This window comes from Pieris napi, chromosome 9 (assembly GCF_905475465.1).
Source record: "Pieris napi chromosome 9, ilPieNapi1.2, whole genome shotgun sequence".
Taxonomy (NCBI): domain Eukaryota; kingdom Metazoa; phylum Arthropoda; class Insecta; order Lepidoptera; family Pieridae; genus Pieris; species Pieris napi.
This window is the reverse complement of record NC_062242.1, coordinates 10,650,900-10,677,805: the sequence shown is the minus strand read 5'-3', so window position 1 is coordinate 10,677,805 and position 26,906 is coordinate 10,650,900. Positions and strand designations below refer to the sequence as shown.

Below are 26,906 nucleotides of genomic sequence, written 5' to 3'. Positions count from 1 at the left end.
AGGCGCTAACAAATGGCGCTCTGTGCCATATTTTTCGTCTATCGAGCAACCCACGCTTTTTCACAATAAATACCAGTATTTTTTGTTCATTACCATTTTCAGCCTAAATTAGGAATTATTTTTCACTTTTTAGTTTGATGTGCTTTAAAAGCGTGTGTTCTAGTTTTTTTAAACTATTATTTATTTATAGTTTATGAGAAATTCAAATAGCCAAAATAATTTCACTAGGCTACTAATTTACATAGTTCGGAGCTTCATCAGAAATGATAGTCATTATTTAACTATATAGGATTTCTAATTAGATAATAGTCACAATTGGAATAATAGTGGATTTCGTTAGTCGTTTTATAATTCGTGACCTCAAAAGACACAGAATTTAGCACATAGTAAAAACGAGTAACTACATTACGTCGAATTTATTTTGGGAAGTAATTTCTGCCCACCGAACTGCTTTTGTCTGTCGACACGCCACGGCTTGTTTGAATTTTTAGGTAGAGATAAGCGATATAGTATTTGTGTCTCATTGTTTACAATAAATACTTAACGTGATTAAAAAAAAAACAATAGAATATTAAGTTAAATAAGTGCTGTTTTTAAAGCAAACTTTAGTGTTATTTAGTGTAGTCTTTTCTATCAATATTAGATCGTAGTTTTCAATAAACTGTAAGCCACGATACCGTTAATAATAATTAAGAATGATGCAGCGTCGTAACTTGTATTGCATACCTCCCTTTAAGGACCTATATGGTCGCTTAACTCCAAAAAAGTACATTGTTTCTTTCCATTTTTCGTCATCATTTTTTGAAGGAATGGAATAAATATATGGTGGAGTTGAGTAGTTTATGTATCCATTTTAAAAGATCGATACACGATTGAAATAACTTGGCTTGATAGAAAAAAAATACAAACAGCCAATTTTTGACACTTTGAATTCATTTTATGACGAAAATGTATATAAAACATGATTTTGAAATTTACACTATATATTTTATCGCAAGCCAAGTAATCCATTTCAGAAAAAAAATGAGAAAATTACATTAATTAAATATTTTACATAACTAATTGTTATTTTTTTGTTGTCCACCCCGAGACACTGACACAGCAATTCGAGCTGGGATAGGGCCTTAACCTTTTTTTAAGATGGAGGTGATAGCCTTTTCTTTGATTTTCGGGTCCTCGTAATGCCAGTGGTGATATGGACAGCCGTGATTCGAACAACCTCAGGGTTGAACTTCAGCCACTAGGCCAACACTGATCTTTGTTAGCATATTATTAAAATTAAAATTGATTGAAGCTTTTCATGAAATATTTTAATTACTAAATAAGGTTAGTAAGGTTAGCAGTGTTGGACTAGTGGATTCAGCGTGCGACTGTCATCCCTGAGGTCATAGGTTCGACCCCGGCTGTGCACCAATGGACTTTCTTTCTATGTCCGCATTTAACATTCGCTCGAACGGTGAAGGAAAACATCGTGAGGAAACCGACATATCTTAGACCCAAAAAGTCGAAGGCGTGTGTCAGGCAAGGGAGGCTGATCACCTACTTGCCTATTACATTGAAAAATGATCATGAAGCAGATTAAGAAATCTGAGGACTAGACCTAAAGAGGTTGTAGCGCCACCAATTTATTTTTAAATAAGGTTAGTAGCTTAAAATATATGTATGAACATAAATTATTTTCAATAATATTAGGATAGGAGAACATTAGAATATTAGGATATGAAACTAAATCCCTTTTAAATACAATTTTTTTCCAGTTTTTTACAACCTAAATACTTCTAAATTCCAGTTTTAGAACTATCCAACATGTCCGTGTTTTTACAACTATTCCCGCTAAAAGTATGGAAATTACAAACAAACAGAGTTGTTTGCTCCCGAACCCTTACAAAAACTCGCAAACCCCACTCTGGAGAGGTCAAACGAAACTTAAACATGTGAAATATTCAATAAAATTTACCCTCTTTAATCCAACTATTAAAACTTTTGAGGGTCTAATCTATAACATTTTATCGAAAAATCAAGGAGGTATATAGTTCAAATTGTACTTTTTGTGTACAGTCCACAGTTTGAGGTGTGTTTTTAATTTTGTCTACAGAAAGTGGTTTTAAATGTAATCAATAATATTACTCTCATCAGCGCCTAACGGCCCATGAGTAGTAGTTGATCTTAGATTTCTTAGACATTCCGGTTTTATAAGTTCTTTCACCGTATATACTCAAAATTCAAAGGTAATTCATTCATCTAGGTACAATTTGTACACTTATGCATGTCAATGTGCGACATCTCACTATCTTATAGCGGCATTAGTGCCCATACATTGTTATCATCTATGTATTCTTGAACTGTGTAATATCCTTTTTTTATTAGGGTTTCCTTGATGTAACGTTTTGAATTTTGTTATTTATCTGTATATATTTCCCCATAAATTAGTGAGCAGTTTTATGAAGTCTGAAAGCTGGAAAAGCAAGTCTATACCTACTGCTTGTGTTTAAATTGTGACAGTCACTGCGCTTTAGAAATGTATTAATGTCTTTATATACGTACATAATATTTTAATACACATATTGGGAGGCAACTGTTAATGTTAATACTAATAATAATAATAATCTTTATTCATTTCTCACAAAAACTTAGTACATAAACAAGTGACAGTTTTATCCTATTATAAATAAATAATTGTCTTACTTCTGTTTAGGGAAAATGCTAGTTTGTGTGAGACTGATGCCTGCTAAAGGTAAGAGTACCTGTGTTGCAGGTCATCAGGCCTCCACCACTTCGGATCGACAGAAGTTCTTATATAGTAGAGAAAAATCTAGTGAGAATAAACAATCATTATTACATAGGCTGCAATATTTATATGGATACACATATAATAAATCCACATGGGGTACGTGTGTATGCGTAAATTGATCTAAATAAAATACTTATCTACATACACATACTATTAGTTTCGAACATACAAATATTTGGGGTTTGAAAGTGTGAATCGCGTGCTTAACTAGGCTAGCTCATGCTGAAGGATAATATAAAAAAATAATTTATGTATCCGTAGCAACAGAATGTGAAATACTGCTCTATGAACGGCCTTGAGGGGATGCGTCAAGCAATATTTTTCGCAACTCCATAGTGCAATAACCTCTAGCGTAATACCTAATAATATATTCTATTTGAAATGAGCTGTAGCTCTTGAAATGAAATACTTTGAATATATAAATAGGGTTTGCCCGCGGATTTGCTTAAGTCCGCGGTTAGTGACCTTTGAGTTTGACAGTTTTCAGCTTCATACTGTATTATTTATAATAAAAAGTTACAGTTAGTTATACAACTGTACCATAACGGAATGGTAATCGGAATTTATTGGGCCCTGGGAATATGTAAAGAAACAATAATTAAGAGTAATAGTTTGCAATAAATTATTAATAACCTCCCTTGGGAAAGACATATAAGTTTCCCCGTGGGAAGAATATAGAAGTTTCCTATCAGACTTTACACAATTCATATATTTAATAAATTTACTATAAAAGAAAAATTAATATTTCCAATTGATTATTAACACAGTGAAATACTTTAATCAGTGAAACCGTTGTTAAAAACATTTGCCAGATATTACTTAAAATCAAACAAAAAAAACACACCGATTTATGCAAGTTTAAAATAATATGACTTCACCCCACGTAAAGATTTTAATTTAAAAATAGTGTAGATTTAATAGTTCATATAAGTTAAATCAACCATGTTGTATATTTTACTTTCAAAAGCTTTTCAACGATCGGATTGAATCAATTTATACATAAAGAAAAATAAAATACAAGATATAATATTGTGACAAGCATTTATAGGCAAACAAACACGAAGAGAAATTAAAATGAAAAATTGATTTCAAATACTTATATGTTGTAATATTTTACACTTGGACAGCTACGTCGTCGATAAAATACTAATTAGAAAATTGAAATCGATGGATGTGACACGATTGATCTCAATAAACCATCAATCATTGATTAAGAAGACCGATCTGTGTGTTACGTTACCTGATTGAAGAAATTTATTTAGATTTAAATGAAATCTAATAGTTTTAAGGGACTCGGTTTTATTTCGGATTGACGACCTTCTGTAATTGGATGGGCACCGCAAGAGATTTTAAAAACTTACACGTATAACTTATAGCCATCAAAACCATAACATGTAAAAAAAGTGCGTGCGTACAAAGTACACATGTCAAAAGTGAAACTTCTTTGTAGATTAATTATTATTTAGATAAAAGCCCCAATAGACGATCATGTACCAGTATATGATCACTCCATGTATTTGTATATCTATATTCACACTGTTTACACACTGTATACGTGCTAATGATAATATAAATATATAAAAAACCTATGTGTACTGCACAAGACGTTATGCGACAGAATTGCCATCTAAAGTTCTAATATGTAACTACTAAACGAATACATCAACTCATAGCGTGTATTTTTTCTCGATCTCCCTTACTCTCTCTCTCACAATCTTTCTCACGATATATATATATCTCTCCCACCTCTCGCTGCATGGCATATCTTGCTCTCGTGATGTGACGTTCGCTCTATCTCACTCTCTCTCTCTCTCGATCTCTCTCACTAGCTTGCGCCATACTCTCGCTCCATGGCCATTTGCTTCATGCTACGTTTGCCCTTTCTCACTCTCTCTCAATCGGTCTCTCCCTTTTCTTCCAAAAAAACGCTGCACATTCTCGTGACGCTAATATTATTATTATTGCGTTTCATCTGTAAAAAAATTACCCTCATGCGCCTAAAGAAGTTTCTCTTAAAAAAAACTAGCGGTAACATAAAAAAAAACCGTAAAAAGTTGTAAGATCCATGTAAAACCAAGTCGGTTAGTTTATTCAATCCCTACTTCAGGTACCTTCAGTCTTAAGTTATCACGTAATTCTAGCATATGCGCTGTAGCATGGTGCGGCTGACAGTTTCAGTAAAGTTTCAATAACGTTTCGTTTCACTCTTGAAAGTTGCCGCGATTTACAAATTATGACTTCAGACTTAGTGTTTCAGCTGTACCACATTCGTAATATTTCATCATTAATAACTGTAGTACCTTAAATTTTACCCAGCCAGAATGTTCTACGAATAAAATCAAATTGAAAGAAACATTAAGCAACTGTCACCCGCACCATGCTACAACGCACATAGTGTATCTAATTTAACAACGTCTAAAGCTTAGGTTTCCTAGAAAAGCGGTGCCGTTAACAAACGGCCGTCATTTTACGGGTGTTAATAACGGCCGTCTTTACTTTTTAACATAATGCAACAATCATTTTCGCTCGTCCAAGTCACGTTTCCACTCATTGTATTAATTAAATATGGGCACCGCTACACGCGAAAAACGTTGAACTAATGTTTATCACCGCTATGACGGCCGTCATGCAAATGACAGCACCGCTATTTGACGTTACGGACACTCAACGTTCTCTAGGAAACCTACTCCGATGTTATTAAAGACAATGTATGGGTGACGTCACCCAACGTTACATTACGGCCGTTAGATAACGGCACCGCTTTTCTAGGAAACAGTAGCTTTATGCTGACCATATCAATGTATAATCTTTTATGTTCTTATACATATATTTATTTGGCATTCGCACTAAACTAACTAAAATTATTTGTGAGATACATTGTGTTTGCCGTGATCCCCAGATTTAAAACAGTATTTAATTTTTGTTTTCAGGTGACTATTCTTTGGATATTCGCGACCTGACATTAGAAGACGATGGCAATTATCAGTGCCAAGTTAGTTCGGGACTTAATGGTAATCTATAATTTCTTATAAATACTAATTATATTTAATTTTAAAGTCTCTAAAAATACTTTAATTGTAAAGTGTTTAACACTTTGTGTGTAGTACATTTTAAGATTCTGATTGAATATCAAACTCTTCATCCTTTAATAGACTTTTTGTTCTAGCACTATTAGTGTTTATACAGAACCACAATAATTAAAAAAAAATATATCAATGCTTCATGATTCCGAAAAGAAACTTAAGTTTCCAATATTTCAAACACTTATATAATTTTGAAAAATTCGACTTTTCTTTCAAGATCAGAATCTCATCCCTATCTCTTATTTATCGATTACTTTTAGGTGTTCCAGCAATTAGGTCAAGATACGCTCATCTCACAGTATTAGTGGCACCAGATCCACCAAGGATACTTCAAGGAGCTTTCATAGATGCGACAGAGAATCAGCCAGTTGACATCGAATGTGTGTCTGAAGGTGGAAAACCAGCTGCTGAGGTAGTTTATATAATTATTATATTTTAACTAGCTGACCCGGCAAACGTCGTTTTGCAATGTATATCATTTATAATAAAAAAAGGGGTTGATCGTAGAGGGGTGAAAATTATTGGTTGTATGTATTTTTAAATGCTGTATCATAAAAAAAAATATCTAAAAAATAAAAGAAAATAATAATTTAGGGATGGACTACCCTTAACATTTAGGGGGATGAAAAATAGATGTTGTCCGATTCTCAGACATACCCACTATGTACACAAAATTTCATGAGAATCGGTCAAGCCGTTTCGGAGGAGTTTAACTCAAACACCGCGACACGAGAATTTTATATATTAGATATATACATTTTATTATTAACGATTTATTTTTCTACTTCTAATCAAGTCAATTTATGTTTACACTATTTGTCATGGGACATATAAAATTCTTTTACAAAAAAATATTCTGGCGCAGAATTATCTTTAATAACTTCAATTGTTCAGGCGAGTAATTTTCAATTTTATAATAATTAAACTTTTCTTTATAAAAATTACAAAGGGGTTCGATAACAAGATAAGTTTTATATCGTGATCTTGCTTACACTTTGGTACACTTGCAGATAACATGGGTTGATGGTAACCAGAATGTGATCAGGAACGGCGTCGAGAATAAGGTCGAACAGCTGCCAGACGAACAAAGATATAGGACGAGGTATGTATTTTAGTGAAAGCAGTGTTGGCCTAGTGGCTCCAGCATGCGACTCTCATCCCTGAGGTCGTAGGTTCCATCCCAGTGCACCGATGGACTTTCTTTCTATGTGCGCATTTAACATTCGTTCGGACGGTGGAGGAAAACATCGTGAGGAAACCAGCTTGCGTTAGACATAAAGACAGGCGTTTGTCAAGCACAGTCTGAGCACCTATTGGCCTATTATATTGACAAATGATCATGAAACAGATACAGAAATCTGAAGCCCAAACCTAAAAAGGTTGTAGCGCCACTGATTTATTGATTTGGAACGAAGTTCCTTATCGCGCGTTGTGAACAGGGCTAGACGGAAAAAATTCTTACGAAAAGTTGTCACGACACTTTTTTGCTATTTGCTATTGTACTACACCGGTTCTCGTCCGATCACCGAAGTTAAGCAACGTCGGGCGAGGTCAGTACTTGGATGGGTGACCGCCTGGGAACACCTCGTGATGTTGGCTTTTTATGTTTTTTCGTCGTAAGATTGGTGTCGAGAAAATCTATCATACTGTTATGATACCAATTAACATATAAATTAATCGAAAGGAATTTCGTTCCATCCGGGTGTCCCTTGACACCTCTAAAGTTTTTTATTTTATTTTGATGTATTTTGTTAGGTATAACTCCCAAACATTTAACACTTAAAGATAGTTTTAAATAAAAAAGGGTTCTAGCTTGTCTACCCAACGTTTCTGTGTAATCATTATTAGCCTAATAAATAATAATTACATCTATGTATATTACTTACTCTGGCAGTACAGAGACTACACTAAGATCCACAAGGCTTACGTAATGATTGACATGTAGGGTAGACTGGGTATAGTTGAAACAATCTTGCTAGCTCATCATGCACGGTTTTAGAGATATTTGCTCTTTTTTTTTATAAAGGAGGTGAAAAAGGAATGTTGAATTACTAACCACTTATAATTGCCATCCTCGGCCTAGAACGTATTTCTACGTTCTAAACCTTCACAGTCTCCTTTCTTAGGTAGCATACTCACTGCTTGCCTTAGAAATTCGACCGTGTCCTCCATGTACGGTTTAAGCACTCGCCCGGTACCACACAACCCTCCCAAAGGCTGAGATCAAATTTAAATTAAATTAAAACTTGCCCTCGAACCGGGAATCGAACCCGGTACCCTTCGCCTAGCTGCCACTTAATAAGACCGCTAGGCTATGAGGCCCTTAGAGATATTCTGTTTCAACCCTACCCAACCTACCCTATACGAGCTTATTAATATGACAATTCATTGATTTTCGGAAATTAACAATGAAAGAATAATTAATTTGTTATTACTTGTCAATAGTTAGTTATTATGTGTAATGACTGTTCGTCTATTGCAGGTCACTATTGCGGTTGATACCGAGTATAGCCCACCACAATCAAACATTGACTTGCCAAGCTCAGAATACAGCAGACCGAGCATACCGAATGGCCACTATACACATTGAAGTAAGTATATTATTTATTTAAAAAAAGTTTGCCAACGGCCTTAAAAGATTGCGTCTAGGAACACAAACAAAAATGCTGATTGTACAGCTTTAACAGTCAAACACAGCCTAGCTTTATACTTCACAACAGAATTCTTACAAGCTACATGTTGTCTAAAAGCGAAATAAATGATAAGTTATAGGAAAATTTTGGAAAAGATTGCTTTTTAAAACTGTGCGTAATAGAGCTTTTTCTTTTTTATTTATAACATGGGATAGGAAAGTCATCTGCTGTTAAGTGATACTACCGTCCATGGACACTCACATTGCCAGAAGGCTCGCAAGTGCGTTGCCGGCCTATTAAAAAAATTTATTGTCTTTTCTTAAAGGTGGAAGGGATCAATTTTAAATATTAAATATGACGTTTATAAATGGAAAACAATTTTATATAGATACAAATTTTTAGGTTAACACGCAGTTTATAAATGTTAGGTCTTGTATGTAATGAATGCATAGTTCTCAACTAAATCTAGTTTATAGGTTCCTTTCATTATTGTATGTCATGTAGAACTTTAAACATTTTAATGAAAAAATATTAATTAACAAATTCAAATACATATTTGGTGTCCATACAAACAAAGTTCATAAATACCAAACGAAAACATTTCAATATCGCTTCATACTCAATAATTAATTAAAATTCCGGGAACTAGGATAAATATTCAAATAATCAAGTAGAGGATATTTAAAAAAAATTGCTACAATTTTTAAGTATAACAAAAATATATTTTGCATTTAAAACGTGTTATCCCTTAGTTGACTTTGAGCTTGCGCGTTCATATCTCGGCTGGCAACACTGATTTTTTCTTTCTAAGTGCGTAATTAAAAGTTTATGGTGCGGTGAAGGAAACACGACAGGAACTTACCAAAACAGACGTAGAAATGAATCTTGTATCATTAGGGGACTTCATACAAACTATTTTAATAACACTGCATTATATTCAATATTAACTTGAATTTTTTTTCCAGGTGAAATACGCACCAAAAATAAACGTAAGCATAAAGTATGGTGCTGTAAATGGCAAATTTCCAGAAGGTTCCGAGGCCAGATTTCGTTGTCTGGCTGATGCGAACCCTGCTGCCCAGGTGTATCGCTGGTACATCAACAACAACCCTGTTATTGGGGACTATGCCGATGAAATGGTAAGCATTTGTTGTATTCATAAAACACACAAAGAGATGCCTCAAACAACTCCAAGTTACTCCGAAGTATATTTAATTTACAAAATTGTTTTACCTAATTTGAAATTCGTTGATACCTGCCACGTTCCCGGAGAGACTAGAAGCGTTTAACATTAATTTGTACTTCAAAGTGATTTCTGTTGACCTGCAAGTGTCATCTCCAGTGGCATAACAATAGGGTGGCAGGGCTGGCAAAATTACACGGGCCCCCGACCCTAGAGGGTCAAGAAATATTGTGATCTATGGATGAATGTGAAGTCTCCAATACGCATTGGGCTAGCGTGGGGACTACATACCATTCCCTCTCGCCTAAGAGAGGAGGCCATGGGTGGGATATATACAACGTGTAATTGAGTACTCTGAAAATCGTGAAAATGTATTAAAATTAAACTGAGTACAACGTGACAATTTTACTGATAGGGCCCCATCAAAAGAATTTGCCACGAGCCCCAGATGGTATAGTAACGCCACTGATCATCTCACTGGTAAAAGTGTTTCATTTGTCTTATGATAGAGACATACTATGATCAAACACTGTTTACTTTACTTTTGGACAATTTCACCGATCAAAAACTACTTAGGGTATTTCAAGAAAATATCGTACCAATTCTTAAAACGCCATTAACTCTGGCAATGTGAGTATCCATGGGTCACTTACCATCAGATGAGCTACTCGTTTAACCCCAGTTATATAAAACAAAAATCTAATAGAACTGCGAGTAAGTCAGCTTTTACTCGTGTACTTTGAGTGATTCTCAACTTATCCTTTATACATATTTTCTTATGCAAAATACTTTGAAACAATTTCGAAAGTCTTCCTGTCGGTGGTGTTTTTACAATCTTGTATGCAAACTGTCAGATAAGAAAAACATAAGGGTTCGTATTTAGTAGTTACTCATACTATAATATATACAATTTTGTACCCCCTGAATAGTCAGATTCTGCGACCCATTCTAAGATAACAGATCAGGTAGTTAAAAGTCTGTTCCTTTTAACTACAAAAGGTGTGTCTGGGAACCGAAACCAGGATGGGGTGTTGTTGTACCAATTGAGCAATTGGGGATATATGTAGCTCAAAACTGATACGTATTATGTTATCTATAGAAGGTTAAACTTTTAACCAAGGGTACAATCCTGGTTGTATTAAAAATAGTCTCTAAAATTGGTTGTAAATTCGAACAAAAATAACAATATTTGTACTTGTAAAAAAATGAGAATGTTAAAGTGGGTTCACAGACACACACAGCCTCTGTGTTTGTTTGTGTGTGTTTAACATTATTACAAAAAATAATATTTAACAGAAATGACACGTGACATCAGTATTACACATTGCGTAGCCTTTTTACCTTTGGCTTAATAATTTCTCACATTAAACATTCATTCGGCGCGCGGTAGAACACCGTTGAAAGCCTTTATGAACGATTTTTTTTGTTTATACATAGTAGTTCTTCCATTGCTGTTGATTTTGCAATAATACTATTTGAAAAAAAAAGGATTGTGTGGTTTTATGAAATCACGGTAAAAGTGAATTTTTTTTTCACATTATAAATTTAACTAAAAAATTTTGGGATAATATTCCATTAAGGGTATAAAAATCGCTTTATCAATCTTAATTTTATACTTGGAAAATTGGAATGATAATGGGAAGTAATAAAAGTAGACTAAGTCTCCAACTAATATTTTTATTCTATTAGATCTTGATCTTTGTTCATATTAGAACTCTGTGTCTTAGAGAGAACGACATACATAATACTTAACAATGGTTTAGATTATACACACATATTAATAACAATTATTTAGATTATATACACATATTAAATAATAGTCTATACACTACACGGTCAGCTGCTGAAAACTATAGGCGCCGCCATATTGGCTTTAGCTGCTATGACGAGCGCCTTTCACTTTATCCCTTCTCCGCGGCCGACCGTCACGCGACATGCAACACACAGACGAAAAAGTTTGAGACGATGTAATAAAAGTTTCACTTTAAAAGGTATAATCTATAATAAAGAAAATATTTATTTTGTATTACTGTTATTTATGATGTGGCCTCAGAACGACAAAATAGCTTGACTTTGAAACCCTAGACGCAAGGGAATTTCAGATATTCTTAAGGTCATCTTCTCATTAGTATTCTTTTTTGAGAAGTCAGAGTTGTTAAGAAGCTTTTTATCCGCCCTCAGTTTTTAAGAGCCGTTTTATTACCATTTCAAAATTCAAAGTATCGAAAAAGAGAATTAAGGCTGAAAATAAAAACAAAAGTCAAACAGAACTTTTTGAAGTCGTTAAAAATGGAAATTGGCCATTTAGGCCACCTTTAATTTGAATTTGGAATTGCTACGAATGTGTAGCTCGAGGATTAGCCGTGTAATCTTCGCTTGCTGCATTAAAGTGAATTTTTCAGGAGATCACTTCATATGTTATGCAAGCCTGGTACTTTAATGAAATTCACGTAAATTCTTACTCCATCTTGTTTGATAAAAACCTCTTTAGTCTAGTTTGTCATGTTTTATTATAATAACAAAAAATAATATGTTTAACAACTTTAAAAATATATAAATGGTTATTATTATTTTATATTATGGCGTATTCGTATTCACGTAAATTTTTACTGCATCTTGTTTGATAAAACCTCTTCAGTCTAGTTTGCCATGTTTCATTATAATAACAAAAAAGAATATGTTTAACTTTAAAAATATATAAATTATTATTATTATTTTATATTATGGCAATAGTATACATTATTTATCCGGGAATAGAACTTTTTGTTATGTATTGCCAAGTCAAATCAGTCAATACAGCAGACATATGTTTGCAGCGATGTTACAGATTATGATTAATATGCACTGCTGAGAGTTATGTGAATTACATAACAGTAACTTTTATTCTTGTATGTATTCATAGAAAATAGAACCATGTTATGTATGTATGAATATTCTCTGTGGGTTTACGTCAGACGCCTACGTAGTAGACGCCTAGTCACTAATAAGGCTATATTAAGACCCGCTGTTTTATAGCAAATGGAAATATTATAGTTTATTTTTATGCTATCTATAAATTGTGTGTATGTCATAAAGTTGATCGGTTTACTGTTTTAGTGTGGCTAATATAATAAATTAATAAAAAAAATATTGAAAGTATTTCTTGAATAAAATTGTCTAAACAAAGAAACCATGAAATAAATAAACCTTATATTTATTTATGGTATAATTATTACGAGTTTTTTTTCCAATTTAAGAAATTGCGTGTATTGCATGCAAATAAAATATATAGTTAAACATTTTGTTATCTTTAAACGAAGACAATTTTAACCGTTGGTGCAACAACACTGGACGGTAATGGGTCTTAGGTATCCAATTGCCCTAAGACAGGCGAGGACAGAGTACAGAATGAAAGGCATTCAATTTGTCGGTGTGTGTATTTCAAGACTGTTAGTACTAAATATCAATAAAAACTGTCACAAATTGCGTGAAAAAAGTCAAAAGTTAAATCATTGATTTTAATTAGGACTTTTAAAAAAACACTTTTAAATGTCAAAATTACAAGTTGTATTATATAATCATATTAAAAAATTACTAGTTGCCGCTTTCAAAAGGTAGTTTAATATGGAGAAAAATGGGCAAGAAACTCCATTATTACTCTTTTAAAATAGTTTTTACAATAAATTGTATACATTGATTTGATAATTATATGTGTAGAAAATTTAACTAGAATAAAAAAACTACTATACTTAAATAAAATAGGCGCATGGTGTTAATAAAAACAATGCTGCAGATAACTAAATTATTACGTAGATGAAATACTTTTAAAAGAAATTAGAAAAGATAACCTGACGTCACTGATCGCAGTCTAATTATTTGTTATATTTATTTAATTTGAATATGAAGGTAATATAAAAATATTTGTTTCAGATAATTTTCAACGTGTCCCGAAAGCATAATAAGGCGGTTGTAAAATGTGAAGTTAGCAATTCCGTCGGGAAAAATGAGGCTTCGCTGACTTTAAATGTCACTTGTAAGTCTTCCGTTTGCTATTTTAAAAATGTTCACTTGAATTTCGAACTGAATAAAAAGTTTGTATTTGACCGGCGAAATGGTTAGGTTTTATTTCAGTGCTTTGATATGCAAATATGTTCAGTGTAGCTGTGTAACATAGTGTCTTCAATTTTATCAGCCTTAATAATTCTAATACCGCTTCTAGATACAGTATTGTATTAATTTCATCCAATACATTATATTCTGTGAATTGTATTTAGTAGCATTTACACCATAATCTGTATTGTATTAATTTCATCCTATACGTTATATTCTGTGAATTGTATTTAGTAGTATTTACACCATAATCTGTATTGTATTAATTTCATCCTATACGTTATATTCTGTGAATTGTATTTAGTAGTATTTACACCATAATCTTAGTATTTGGCATGTGTAGGCGTTAAACCCAATGACGAAACACTACGCATAACCACAAGACCTATACTAACTTAAATTAGAAGATTAACAATTGTATTATTACAGATCCTCCATCATTTAGGACCCGACCTCGGAACATAGAAGCTGAGATCGGTTCGAGTGTAACCCTAAGCTGTGACGTGGATGGGCAGCCTCAACCGGAAATCCGTTGGCTATTTCATGAACCAGCTCGCATCGGGGTAAGTGAATACCATATTTATTGTTTTAACGTGAAAGAGAAAAATGGTTTCAAAGTCTAAACTTTCAATCCTGTTGTTAAGAATATATCTGACTGAAATTTTTTATCATTTCTTATTTGTCTGTAGCTACTATGAATTCCATATAAACATTTAGTAGAATAATGTGAAATTCAAAGTATTCAGCTTATAAGACAAAAATTTTAAAATTAGGTTTTTTAAAATCAAAGCAAAAATAAAAATAAATCAGTGGCGCTACTTTTGGTCTGGGCCTCAGATTTCAGAATCTGTTTCATGATCATTTTTAAATCTAATAGGCAAGTAGGTGATCAGCCTCCAGTGCCTGACACACGTCGTCGACTTTTTGGGTCTAAGACATGTCGGTTTCCTCACGATATTTTCAATCAAAGAAAGTTCATTGGTGCACAGCCGGGGATCGAACCTACGACCTCAGGGATGAGAGTCGCACGCTGAAGCCACTAGGCCTACACTGCTCTCAAAGCATTCTCCTCCTTTAAAGGCCGGAAATTCATCCACTGAAATGAGTGTCCATCTACTGCGATGGCTGCCCTTTTGGATGTCCCGTAGACTTGTTAGCCCCCCTATTCTATCAAAAATTGGGCAGAACTGCTATTCAGATATGCCTTATTTTACATTTCATTTTTAAAGTTCATTTCTTGTTCTTATACCTGAATAGTAGTAACTAGAGATTTTATGACAAAAGCAAGGCCAAGTTCAAGAGCCAACTTTTAATGAAAATAGTCGTAGCAATAAATAAAAATGCCCTTTCACCTCAATTATGCCACCGTCTTAAAACTCGTATAGCCCAAAAGATCTAGTTCGTACAAATTAAATATTCAAGTTGGGCCGTAATAAAACATTTTATTACACAGGAGAAAATAAAAATGTGGCCCAAATATGAGTAACAAGACAGCATTGTTACATTGCGTCAGTGGCTTTGAGATTACTTTGGGAGAACAGTAGTAATTGGGGTATGAGAATGCATATTTAAGTTGTATGGCTCTGGTATTATATGTACCTAAATATAGTCTTCACCACTGCTAGTAGTAAAATAATGATAATGCCATGCCATTCAAGCGTCTAGCATCGCTCTTTGCCTCTTAAGTTATTAATGCTACAATATATTTACGTAAGTTTTTATATGAAAATTCTTGCTATTGCGTAACCAATGAACGCACTTATATTTTAAGGTATATTTTAATGTATTTAGTGAATTCCCGTTGTGTACTTGATTTGTAAAATTGTTAAGTTACTGTCGTCTTTTCGCCCATAGGTGTGTTATAAGTGTGATGATTCCAAGGAATCGTAAGTCCTAATCGAATGGACTAATCGGTCATTCGATTTTTAGTTAGAAGGTTATATTATGATTCTTAATTATAATTTGTGAAGAACTGTTTTAACAATTAAAGACAGACATACCTCGCATAATGGTAACTTTAATTTTCAAACCAAACATTTGGATTGTATGCTGCTATCACAGAGCTACTGCGATGAAGGTGAAGGTTGACGTTACTTATTTTTTTTTATTTAATTTATAATTAAAGTCGTATTTGATATTACATGTGATATCATTACAGGCGAGTGCCACAGTTACTGCGCGAGTGTTGCCATTTCGCTAGTATGTGTCAACGTCAGAACTCAGTCTATGGATATTTTTCTATTTTTTTTAGTAACCGTAAATTAAAAATTAATGCTATTTAAAGTCATCTTGTGGTGACTGGTCATACTTGAATTCGTGTATGCGGTGATGTTAGCTATTTCGTCTATGTATTTGCGTGTTGTTCCCACGAGAATGTAAGTGCGTGTTCCTATTTCACCATGCCTCCTGCTGATAGAGAATAAATTAAAAGTAAATCTTTGTTTTTAAATTATTTTATTATTATTTATTACTTAAGATGTCATGTGGAACATCCTTACAAACGTTATTTAAAAAACTTGGTGATTAAAAAGAGTAGCGGAGAGTTTATTGCCAGTTCTTCTTTTCCGTTCTACGCCCTTGATTTGAGAACTGGCAGTAAATGTAAAATTAAAAGCACTTAATGCATATTTCTTTTTTGACGTTCATTAAGTGTACATTGTGTTACCTATATGAATAAATGATTTTTGACTTTGATAATATTAGAATATTAATTAATTGTTCCTCATATCAAATATCACACAATTCAAATTTCAAATACTATCTTATCGGTCAAACCTATTTGTTTTAAACCTCATGTGAAGATTTTTAAATGGTCATATATTTCCAGCAGGTTAAGGGGAAAGCTCCTAACTTGAAGGTGTTTGTGGAGGAGGCAACAGCTGGACGCTACATCTGTAAAGCCAGTGTAGAAGGTTACCCTGAGATTGAGAGCGAAGCAACTATATTTATCAAAGGTATCTATGAATACTTATCGAGACACATTAATTGGTTTACATACTGAAGTGAAACTTCTTTAGGCGCATGAGGGTAAAGTTTTTACTGATACGTCACGAATATGTACAGCGTTTTTACTGAAGGAAAGGGAGAGACCGATTGAGAGAGAGTAAGAAGGGCGAATTACCTTATAGAAATTCTATTTTTAGAATTAAAATTTCGTAACGAGAATTTATGAAATATTAGTATTTTATTCAAAATAATTTATTGTAATCTCAAATGACGAATTGTAAATTTAAACGCCACGTGTTTTATCAAAGAAGTAAATAAAAAAAATATTAATTTATTACCTGTATTAATTTTCGACAATTAAATATTCATTAAATTTCTAACATAATATCTTCCTTTTTCCCTCGGTCTCTAAAGCCTCGGAAATCTAAAATTTTAGATTTGTATAAATATGTACAAGAGTTAAAAATTAGTTTGCCATAGAAGTTTCACTTCTGACATGTGTACCTACTCACGCACTTTTTTTTAAAGTACGCTAATTTTGATATGTCGACGATTAAAGATTTCAAAAATAACTTCGCGGAAATAGAAGTCATTAATTAGTTAATAAATTCTATTCTAAGAAATTTTATGTATATGTTTAGTATGCACGAATATTCTATGCGTTCCTACTGTAAGAAACTTAAGACTTTATTGTTTTGAAACATAGTAATAGTTGACGATACTGTCGTTCATACGTATTAAATTAGTCTTTAAACGACGTACAAAAATAGTTTAAATTATCATAGACTTAGTTATAATTTGTTTTGTCCTCAGGTCAACCAAAGATATTATCGAACAGGACTCAAGTAGGGTCTGAGGGCGAGACAGTGTCCATAGAATGTGAAGCACTCTCAGTTCCCAAACCAGATGACATAAGATGGTACTTTGAAGGGAAAGAGATTAATTTCATACAAGACCCCGTAAGTCTGAACTGTCTTCTGTTTGGATCAGTGAAACTGCACAAAATTTAATACCAGTAGTTTATTTATTTATAAGTAATCTTACAGCTACATAATCACATCTTATAAAAACAAAAACAGATTATATTATTAAACAAAATATAAGAAACAGAAAACATATATCAATCAAGTAGTATTAAGTTTTATTTTTTTAATTTTTATCATCACATTATATTTTTAATTAATTTTTTTTCTTTGATTATTGTTATTTTGCCTGTTTATATGTGTGTGTATATACGTCTAAGAACATGAATAGATAAAAAAAGATGACTGAAATTTAACATTGAACATGCTACAATTTAATATTGTAAAGAACCAAGAAATTGTTTCTACTACTAAATAAAGTTAAAGACCTCCCGCTTCCTAAAGATTTCCTTACATCCTCTTTGGAAAAGTGATTGCACTTTCCATGTCAACATCTTGATAAAAGTAATGCCTAGATAATGTCTTCTAAATTAAAGTGCGTGTTTATTAAAATTGGCACAAATTTTAAACACATTTTAACTGTACCCGTTTGAGGGGATTTATCATATACTAGCTATTTTAAACACAGTACAATATATTAAAATATAAATGCGCGTGATATTTTTAATAAATTGGTCATAATATTGCAATATTCGTTAATTATGTACAAATAATTTAATACCCTTATATTTAAGGACTACGCAACGAAACTAGACGAATCATCGGACGGAGTTGTAAAGTCGAGTTTAGTAATTCGACAGAGCCAGTCCAAACACTACGGAATGTACAATTGCAGTGTGACCAACGAATACGGCAATGCTAATGCCGCTATAACACTAAAACCACTCAGTGAGTATTGACTTGATGTACGAATGAACGATGAACGTATGCGACCGAAAGTTTTATCTTTTGTGTATGTACGGTTGTTAAAGAGAGAATAAAACATTTAGTAGGGGCTTCATGGCCTAGCGGTCTTATTAAGTGGCCGCTAGGTGAGGGGTACCGGGTTCGATTCCCGGTTCGAGGGCAAGTTTTTATTTAATTTAAATTTGTTCTCGGCCTTTGGGACGGTTGTGCGGTACCGGGCGAGTGATTATACCGTACTTGGAGGGCATGGTCGAATTTCTAAAGCAAAAACCACGAATTATAAAAATCTTATAGTTGTGCATTAGCCAGCGTTAATGCACAACTGTGCCAGAGCCATTAAAAAAAAAATAGTAATAAGTGGGAAAAGTACAGACAAATTTTGCAGTGTCTTTGTTTTGATAATATTATTAAACAGAAATAAATTTTTAAACAGAAACTTTTTTTTAATAAATTAACGTGGCAACATTATATTTTAATGTATTACAAAGTAAGACAAAATATTGAACACATTTAATAGCGACTTAATGCTTATAAAGAGTAAATATTAAAAGCTATTTTTTTTTCAGAAACATTGCCCCTATTTATAATAATAACGGGAGTGACATCAGGTATCATATTCTTCTCTGCCTTCATTGTGCTCGTAGTACTTTGCCACAGGCGGAGAAGACAGAAGACACAGATTAACGAAAAACCAGATGTGACAGTGACAGGTGATCCATATAACAAAGAAAGTGATAGAAGCTCGAATATCAGTGACTTGAAATTACAATTGCCTCAGGGCGACAGTTATGATTTGGTACGTATTTTATTTAATTATCTTAAGCCACTATAGAACTTATATTAGTCTTGCTTAATTTGTGGCGCTACAAACTTTTTAGTTCTGGGCCTCATATTTCTGAGTCATGATCATTTGTCAATCTAATAGGCAAGTAGGTGATCAGCCTCCTGTGCCTGATTCAGGTCGCCGACTTTTTGGGTAGCCGGTTCACGATGTTTTTCTTCATCGTTGGAGCGAATTTTAGATGCACACATAGATAGAAGGTCCATTGGTGCACAGCTGGGGATCGAACCTACGACCTCAGGGATGAGAGTCGCACGCTGAAGCAACTTGGCCAACACTGCACTAATTACAGAATATAATTACTGATGCTAAATCTTAGTTAACGATTATAGCAACATTATAGTCAAATCCTGTCTAATTCCAAATATTATTTTGTTCTATCGTATAGGCTTTGTATCTCATGTTATTACTATATCTTGAAAACGTTATGAAACCAATAAAAACCCTTAGTAAATCAATACATTTTCAGTGATGATAAGAACAATTCTTACTGTTTTCATGTTTCGATTGTTTTGGTCACTTGAAACTGTAATTTGCTAATATATTTGACTTACAATGAATTACAATTTGTATGACTCAAAACTAGCGATTAAAAAGAGTGGCGGAATGTTTATTGCCAGTTCTTCTTGCCCGCTCTACGCCCTTGACTTGCGAACTGGTAGTAAATGTAAATTTACAATCATTTTAACTTTTTTTGACGTTCATAAGTGTACTTGTTTACCTATGAATCAAGATATTTTGAGTTTGAGTTTGACTATAATATTTAATTTTAAATTACTAGGAGTACACCAGTTCCGATCGTTCGGATTCAAAGAATCCCAACGGTTTGCCGCTGGCTGGACCAGTAGCACTCCCAACGATACGACACGATGATCCGATGTTGCAATTCCGTTATAGCAACGATTATTCTGACCAAAGTTACGGAGACCATTACTTTAAAGTGAGTATCATTTCGAAAAATAATAAAAAAAAAAAACAGTGGCGTTACAACAATTTTAGCTCTGGGCCTCAGGTTTCTGTATCATGATAATTTGTCAATCTAATAGATAAGTAGGGGATCAGCCTCCTGTGCCTGACACAGCCGTCGACTACTGGGTCTAAGGCAAGCCAGTTTCCTCACGATGGTTTTCCTCACCATCCGAGCGAATGTTGGAAGATAGTCATATATTTATAGATTACCTCCAGAAATTTGTGTTTCATAGCTGTGGTAAGAGGTTTCATCTCATTCTCGTTGGTCTGTTTTAAAAAAAATATTAAATTTCAACACAAAGGTGGTGACATGAAGTTCACCGGGTTATCTAGTAAATAATAAAAAAAATCCTGTTAAATGTGTAGAATTAAGAAGAAATTTTTTCACAGAACCCAGGTGCTTACGTATACGACTACCCGCAAGGATATGTGCCGCCTCCACATTTGAGAGTGCAATCGCCACCACAACTTGATGTGCCGTCGACGAGGTAGGACGTGTGTGCATTATTTTGGTTGTTTCGAATTTTTATTATAATTTTAGGTACTTTTTAAAATGATTTTTAAAATGTTCTATACAAAATAGATCCTTTTTTTTAAACTTTGGCTAATTAAAATGCAAAAGACCTTTTTCTAAACAATATACAGTCGACTCTCGATAATTTAACACTCGTTAATTTGAACCTCGATAATTTAAAGTTTTTTCATCATCAAATTTGAACATGTTTTGCTTGGTTGACTGATTGAGTTTATTATGTCTACCCACGTTTTTGTAGCTGTTTTGTTTTGTTATTTTATATATGTACCTACATCTGTGCGCTCTTATTTTAATTATTTATCTTAGTTATACATATTGTTTCTCAGTAAGTGAATTATGTATGCAATTCTTATGAGAAATAAAGTTATTCTTAAACTGAAATACACCTTGCTTTTTATACAGGTCTCTACAAGGCTCGCTGACGCGCAGCATCGACACGGCATCAACGTTGCCGCTGTCAAACGGCAACGGATCGCAGAATAATTCATTGCAACGTCCTAAACCGGAAGCAACGGACGCTATCAATAATTTAGGACTGCCCGTCGGCGGGGAAGGTATGTTTTTCCTGTTCCATTTTTGAATTTCATATATAGAAGTTTTTCTTGTTAAATTACTTCTATATTAACTTTTATACTAAAGTTAATTTATTGACGTATTGCGACACGTAAGTAACTTTAACTTGTCTATGGAAACTCTTCTTCAAACCACATTTGGGCTCGAATCCAGGTGGATTTTCAGTAATATAAGTTTAGCACAGAGCACATGTGAATATTATATAATTATGTTTGATTCTTCAAAATACTACAATAGTAATAGACAAAACATTTGATATCTCTGCTAATAGCATGATTTTAAATGATTGATAGAGTCTGCCTAATGAAAGAAGATAATTGAATTATTTGAAATCGTTCGGATGGAAAGACAGAATGTCATTGAATTTCTTAGGTTATTATGATTTATTGTCTACTTCATGCAATTACTATATTAGATATGTAGTTTTAGTTTTCCATGCAATGCTAGTCATTTTAAGTATCAATAGTAAAATACTAAATACGTATAGTATTTAATTTATATACATACAGTTACTATCAATGTTAAAAAATAATAAAATAAAATCAAGTATCAAGTAAGTTTAATCCACAAAATATATCAAACTTTAAGGGATACAATACTTTTTTTTTTTAATTTGCCGCGCTTTTTCGTTATCTTCTTTCAATAGCCAGACTCTAGTATTCATGCCACATGTTTAAGAATGCGTCTTCAAGAATATATACAATTCCGTAACATATATGAACTATTTCACGATATAAATGTTAATAATGTATTTATAGGTCCACAAGTGCCAGTGCCCCCACAGACGGGTAAAACCGGGGTAGATTTGCGGTACGCCGCCACTTACGGCAACCCGTACCTTAGAAATAGTTCACTTGGTAAGGAATCTTAAACTTACATACTTGTGTTGTTCTAGACATAGATCAGAAGCATGGTTAAATTATAATTATATAATAAATCCCGTTTATGACGATTTCCATAGGACTAAACAATTTCTAAAAGTCGCGTTAGAGCTAGTCTGCGTATTCTCTTTTCTCTATAGAGGAACATTTTCACCGCGAATCACTTGCATTTGTAATATTAAAGTATAAATTATCTGGGGAGTCGTATATACACATCCTTTTCTAAGTTACGTAACAAAATAATATTAAGCGACTTTATACTATCTGTTATCTTTATATTATGAACTAGCTGGCCTGGCGAACATCGTACCGCCTAACAGTCTATTCTTTTTTTTTTAAATACTTATTCTGCTATTCGGGTTGATAAGACAACAAATACATTATGTCAAAAATAAAAATGTACCTTCCCGGAACCCTCCACTAACACTTGAACTCTATGATATGGTATTAAAGTTCAAATTGACTTTTAAGTATTATTAGGAATATTTTGTATGGGAATATAGAAAAGTTGTTTTTAGACATTTTCACTCATTTTTTTTTAAATTTTCTCTACGTAAGAACCATCCTCGTACTTCAAGGAATATTATATAAAAAAAATCAGACAAATCGGTCAAGCCGTTTTCATGTTATGTCGTGACAACGGAAAACGGGTTTCATTTTTATATATATAGATATTAGTAAAATTCATATAAAGAGCGTTTTTCAAGGCAATTTTTGTCGCGCACCACCACTTAGTGGAACCAGCTGCCCACTGAAGTATTTCCGAACCAATTCGACTTAGGTTCCTTCAAGAAAAGAGCGTATCAATTCTTAAAAGACCGGCAACGCACTCGCGAGCCCTCTGGCATTGAGAGTATCCATGGGCGGCGATATCACTTATATCAGTGGGCCTCGCCCCCTGTTCTATAGAAAAAAAAATATCTAAACGCATTTATAAAATTGATGGCTAACATTATAATTATTATGTAGGTTACCCCGTACATACAGCAAAGCCTGGATCGACGCCTGCGCCGCCGCCATACTCAGCAATAAGAAATTCCCAGCACATGCCGTCAGGTACATAATGGGTACATAATAGGTGAATACATTATGCATATATGCATGCGTTTTGGGAATGGCTAATCTTATTTTCTTGAACAAAAGTCTCCACTTAAATTAACACGTTTGAACTTTTTATATTAAGACTAATTTTATTTAAAAAAATTACATTTATCGAATAATAACTGTCGGAATAATGTCTAATCTATCTTATATGCCGTGTTTTGACCAAACTATTATTATTTATTATTTTTAACTTAAAAATATATAAATCTTTTAGTCGCAGATTGTGTTAATTTTTCTTAAAGTAAATGTGGTCCAATTTCGATTATAATCCAAGATGATCGAGATTTAACAAAATTATAAGAACCCAATCTAAATGCTTCTATCACGCTATTACAATAATTATTATGTTTAAAACGTGTACATAATTTAATTTGGAATTCTAATCTAATAATCTAATTCTATCGCTCACATCCCTAAGATATTTAATAAATTTTGTATGTCTTTTGGTTCTGGGAATCTAATCCAGGCATTTAATGATTATCACACTGCAACTACAAATAAATATCAGTGGCGCTATAACCTTTTTAGGTCTGGGCCTCAGATTTCTGTATCTGTTTCATGATCATTTGTTAATCAAATAGGCAAGTAAGTGATCAGCCTCCTGTGCCTGAGACATGCCGTCGACTTTCTTGGCAAGGCAAGCCGGTTTCGTCGCAATGTTTTCCTTCACCGTTCGAGCAAATGTAAACCAGACATATACTATAATTCCCCATTTGTACCTGAGAAATTCCATTCACTCACGTCCTCACCTGTACCGCTCAGAAATGACGGCATAGTGCTCAGAGTTATTTTCTGATATAGTAACAGCCTTCTAAGCGTTATTCACGTTGGTTCATTTCACAGGTATTTTTTTCCATGGGCTTGTAGTGTACTAGACATTAAAATTTGTAGCTAACTTGTGCCTTCATATATACCGTAACATTAATTAAATGGATGTCTCTGATAAAGATTAATAGAGTTCTAAAAATGTATAGAAATATCAATTATATTTGGTGGCTTAATTAATGTCTTATTACAGGTGATGTGCACCAAGCGACGCATGTATAGCAGGAAAGCCGCTTAGTGTAGAAATGACACAAGTGAAAAGTGATAGTGACTTTGACAGTTCTTGATTTGTAAAAAATAAGTTAGGCTAGTATTAGTCTTGAACTTTTTACTCGAGGAGACGATGTCAGCTGCCATAAAGGTTATATCCAGCTTGATTTATGGTTTACAACACTAATGGTAACCATTGACCAGTCTGTATTTTCAATATGTTGTTGTTGGATTATAGGCCGGCAACGCACTGGCAGCTCTATGGTAATGTGATTGTCTATGGGCGGCGGTTATATAAAAAAATCCCGACTACCGATAATTTCGATTAATTTAAAAAACACAGTTAAAGTATAGTATACTCTCATAGTCAATGTCATAACTTTGTGAATTTAAGATTTGATGGTTAAACAAAATTTCATTGATTTTGCGAGGAAAACAGCGTTACAAGTCTAGTTCCAGAATTAGAATCTACACGAAATTTTGATTCAATAAGGAGACTTTGAAATATAGTAGCTTTTTGTAATATATTATGTTCCTAAATGCGACTGAATGTAAATATTAGTATAAGTGTATAAAATGTATAAAACCGGTTCGTGCATGCTTTAATTACAGTAGATAAATAATGACGTGTAAGAGACGAATCTAAAATGACGGCGCAAGACATGATTGGATTCGTTTTTTAGCGACGCGACTTATAATATCGTTTTATAGTTTTTATTATACCAATTGTATAATCCATTTGCTATTTAATGAATTTAATAAAATGTATCAATTAGACCATTTTATATATGATATCAAATCGAGAAGCAGAGTTATTTATTAGCTAATCTGAAATAGTAAAGTTGTTTTTCACGCATTTATGTAGAAGGATGTCTTCAAAGATGCATTTAATGAAAATATTTGTCTAATTTTCTTACGCAACCAACGAACGAACGAAAAATTAAATACTGTGATAAAATTAGATAAAAGTATTTCGAATTATGGTCAGTTTAATTTTTTATTATGTATGTTAAAGGTGATTAAAATGCATGTTAGATATTGCATGCAGTTTTGACATTTCTTTGTTTTTCAATAAATACGATGACACCATACTGAATTTGTTTAAACTACCTTCTTATCTATTACGTCCTGAGTTTCCGCCACAACCTTTAATGAATTGAAAGTCGTCCGATCGTATTGTTTCCTTGATTATTTTCCTTTATTTCCTTTATTTCGACTATGTGTTTGCGTGTTGTTCCCACGAGAATGTAACTGCGTGCTCCTATTTCACCATGCCTCCTGCTGATAGAGGACAAATCTTTGTTTTTAATTTATGTTATTATTATTAATTACTTAGAATGTCACATGGGACATGGTGTAATGGTTGCAGCTCCTTACAAACATTTTGTAAAACAAAAAAAATGGCGATTAAAAAGAGGGGCGGAGAGTTTATTGCCAGTTCTTCTCTCCCGTTCTACGCCTTTGATTTGAGAACTGGCAGCAAATGTAAAATTAGAAGCATTAATATGTATTTCTTTACTGACGAGTCATAAGTGTAAATTATGTTACCTTTATGATTAAATTATTTTTTTACTTAACTTTACATTTAGGTAAGCAAGTGTTCTGGACCTGATTCACGCCAATTTCTTTTTCACGCAAAGTTCGACGACTTACATGAGATATTGTTAGCTCTTACCGATAAGAAAATTGCAATCCATTTAGCCGGAAGACAGAAGTACGACTTGCGCGCCTCGCCACTACGTGTGATATTTTGTCTTGTTTAAAGAAAAACCTTACACTTATTTTGGATGTTATATCGTAGATATTATTTCCCTGTCACAGGTCTTTGGCTTATTTAGGAGGCCTCGATCTGAACTCTACGTATAACAGCTAAATAAATAAAGATTTTTTTTATATAGACTAGAATGTAACCGGGAATATAGCAATGTTTTTCACAGCGGTAATCACATCACATGGTCCTACGTAACTCTATTACTGCATGTTTTTTTATCGGCGGAATTTGAGGTATAATTTTACTCAAACGAAGCAAGAAAAGAAATTGAACTTTCTCCCTTTTACTGTCTGTTTAAAGCTCGTATTGACGTACCAATTTCACCTGGCTTCCTAATAGCGGTAGTTTACAAAGTTCAATCATTAAAGAGCAATCAAGGCGCCATTCTATAGTTTTTCCTACGTCGGAAACATTAGCGCTAGATGAAGTGATCAAACCACACTTAGGGCTTAGATCACTAATAAGATTCTTAAGGTGAAAAGAACTTAGAAAATGGACTGGGAACCAATATATCTTGAAAATGTTAACTCAACAGAGACCTAGTATACACACACTTTTTTTATTCACTCACTCACTTACACACTCACTCATGCACTCAGGTGTGTTGATAACAGTTGAAAAGTAAATAATTAAATAAAATATG

General features: G+C 33.3%; 1 protein-coding gene across 8 annotated transcripts in view; it reads left to right on the top strand.

The window, feature by feature from the left end:
* Positions 1 to 26,906, top strand: part of LOC125052735 (irregular chiasm C-roughest protein-like) — a 94,825-nt gene that overhangs the window by 50,175 nt on the left and 17,744 nt on the right. For 3 of the 8 annotated variants that reach the window (XM_047653744.1, XM_047653742.1, XM_047653747.1), the window contains exons 4-10: positions 5,722 to 5,802; positions 6,135 to 6,286; positions 6,885 to 6,976; positions 8,357 to 8,465; positions 9,473 to 9,646; positions 13,600 to 13,702; positions 14,209 to 14,342. In XM_047653744.1, coding sequence (XP_047509700.1) covers positions 5,722 to 5,802; positions 6,135 to 6,286; positions 6,885 to 6,976; positions 8,357 to 8,465; positions 9,473 to 9,646; positions 13,600 to 13,702; positions 14,209 to 14,342 — 845 coding nt within the window. Of the gene's footprint in view, positions 1 to 5,721; positions 5,803 to 6,134; positions 6,287 to 6,884; positions 6,977 to 8,356; positions 8,466 to 9,472; positions 9,647 to 13,599; positions 13,703 to 14,208; positions 14,343 to 16,606; positions 16,734 to 17,538; positions 17,685 to 18,382; positions 18,537 to 19,120; positions 19,351 to 20,176; positions 20,336 to 20,754; positions 20,853 to 21,301; positions 21,454 to 22,230; positions 22,330 to 23,322; positions 23,432 to 24,475; positions 25,584 to 26,906 lie in introns of those variants that run through there. The other 5 variants (XM_047653741.1, XM_047653740.1, XM_047653743.1 and 2 more) reach the window with 4 other exon arrangements.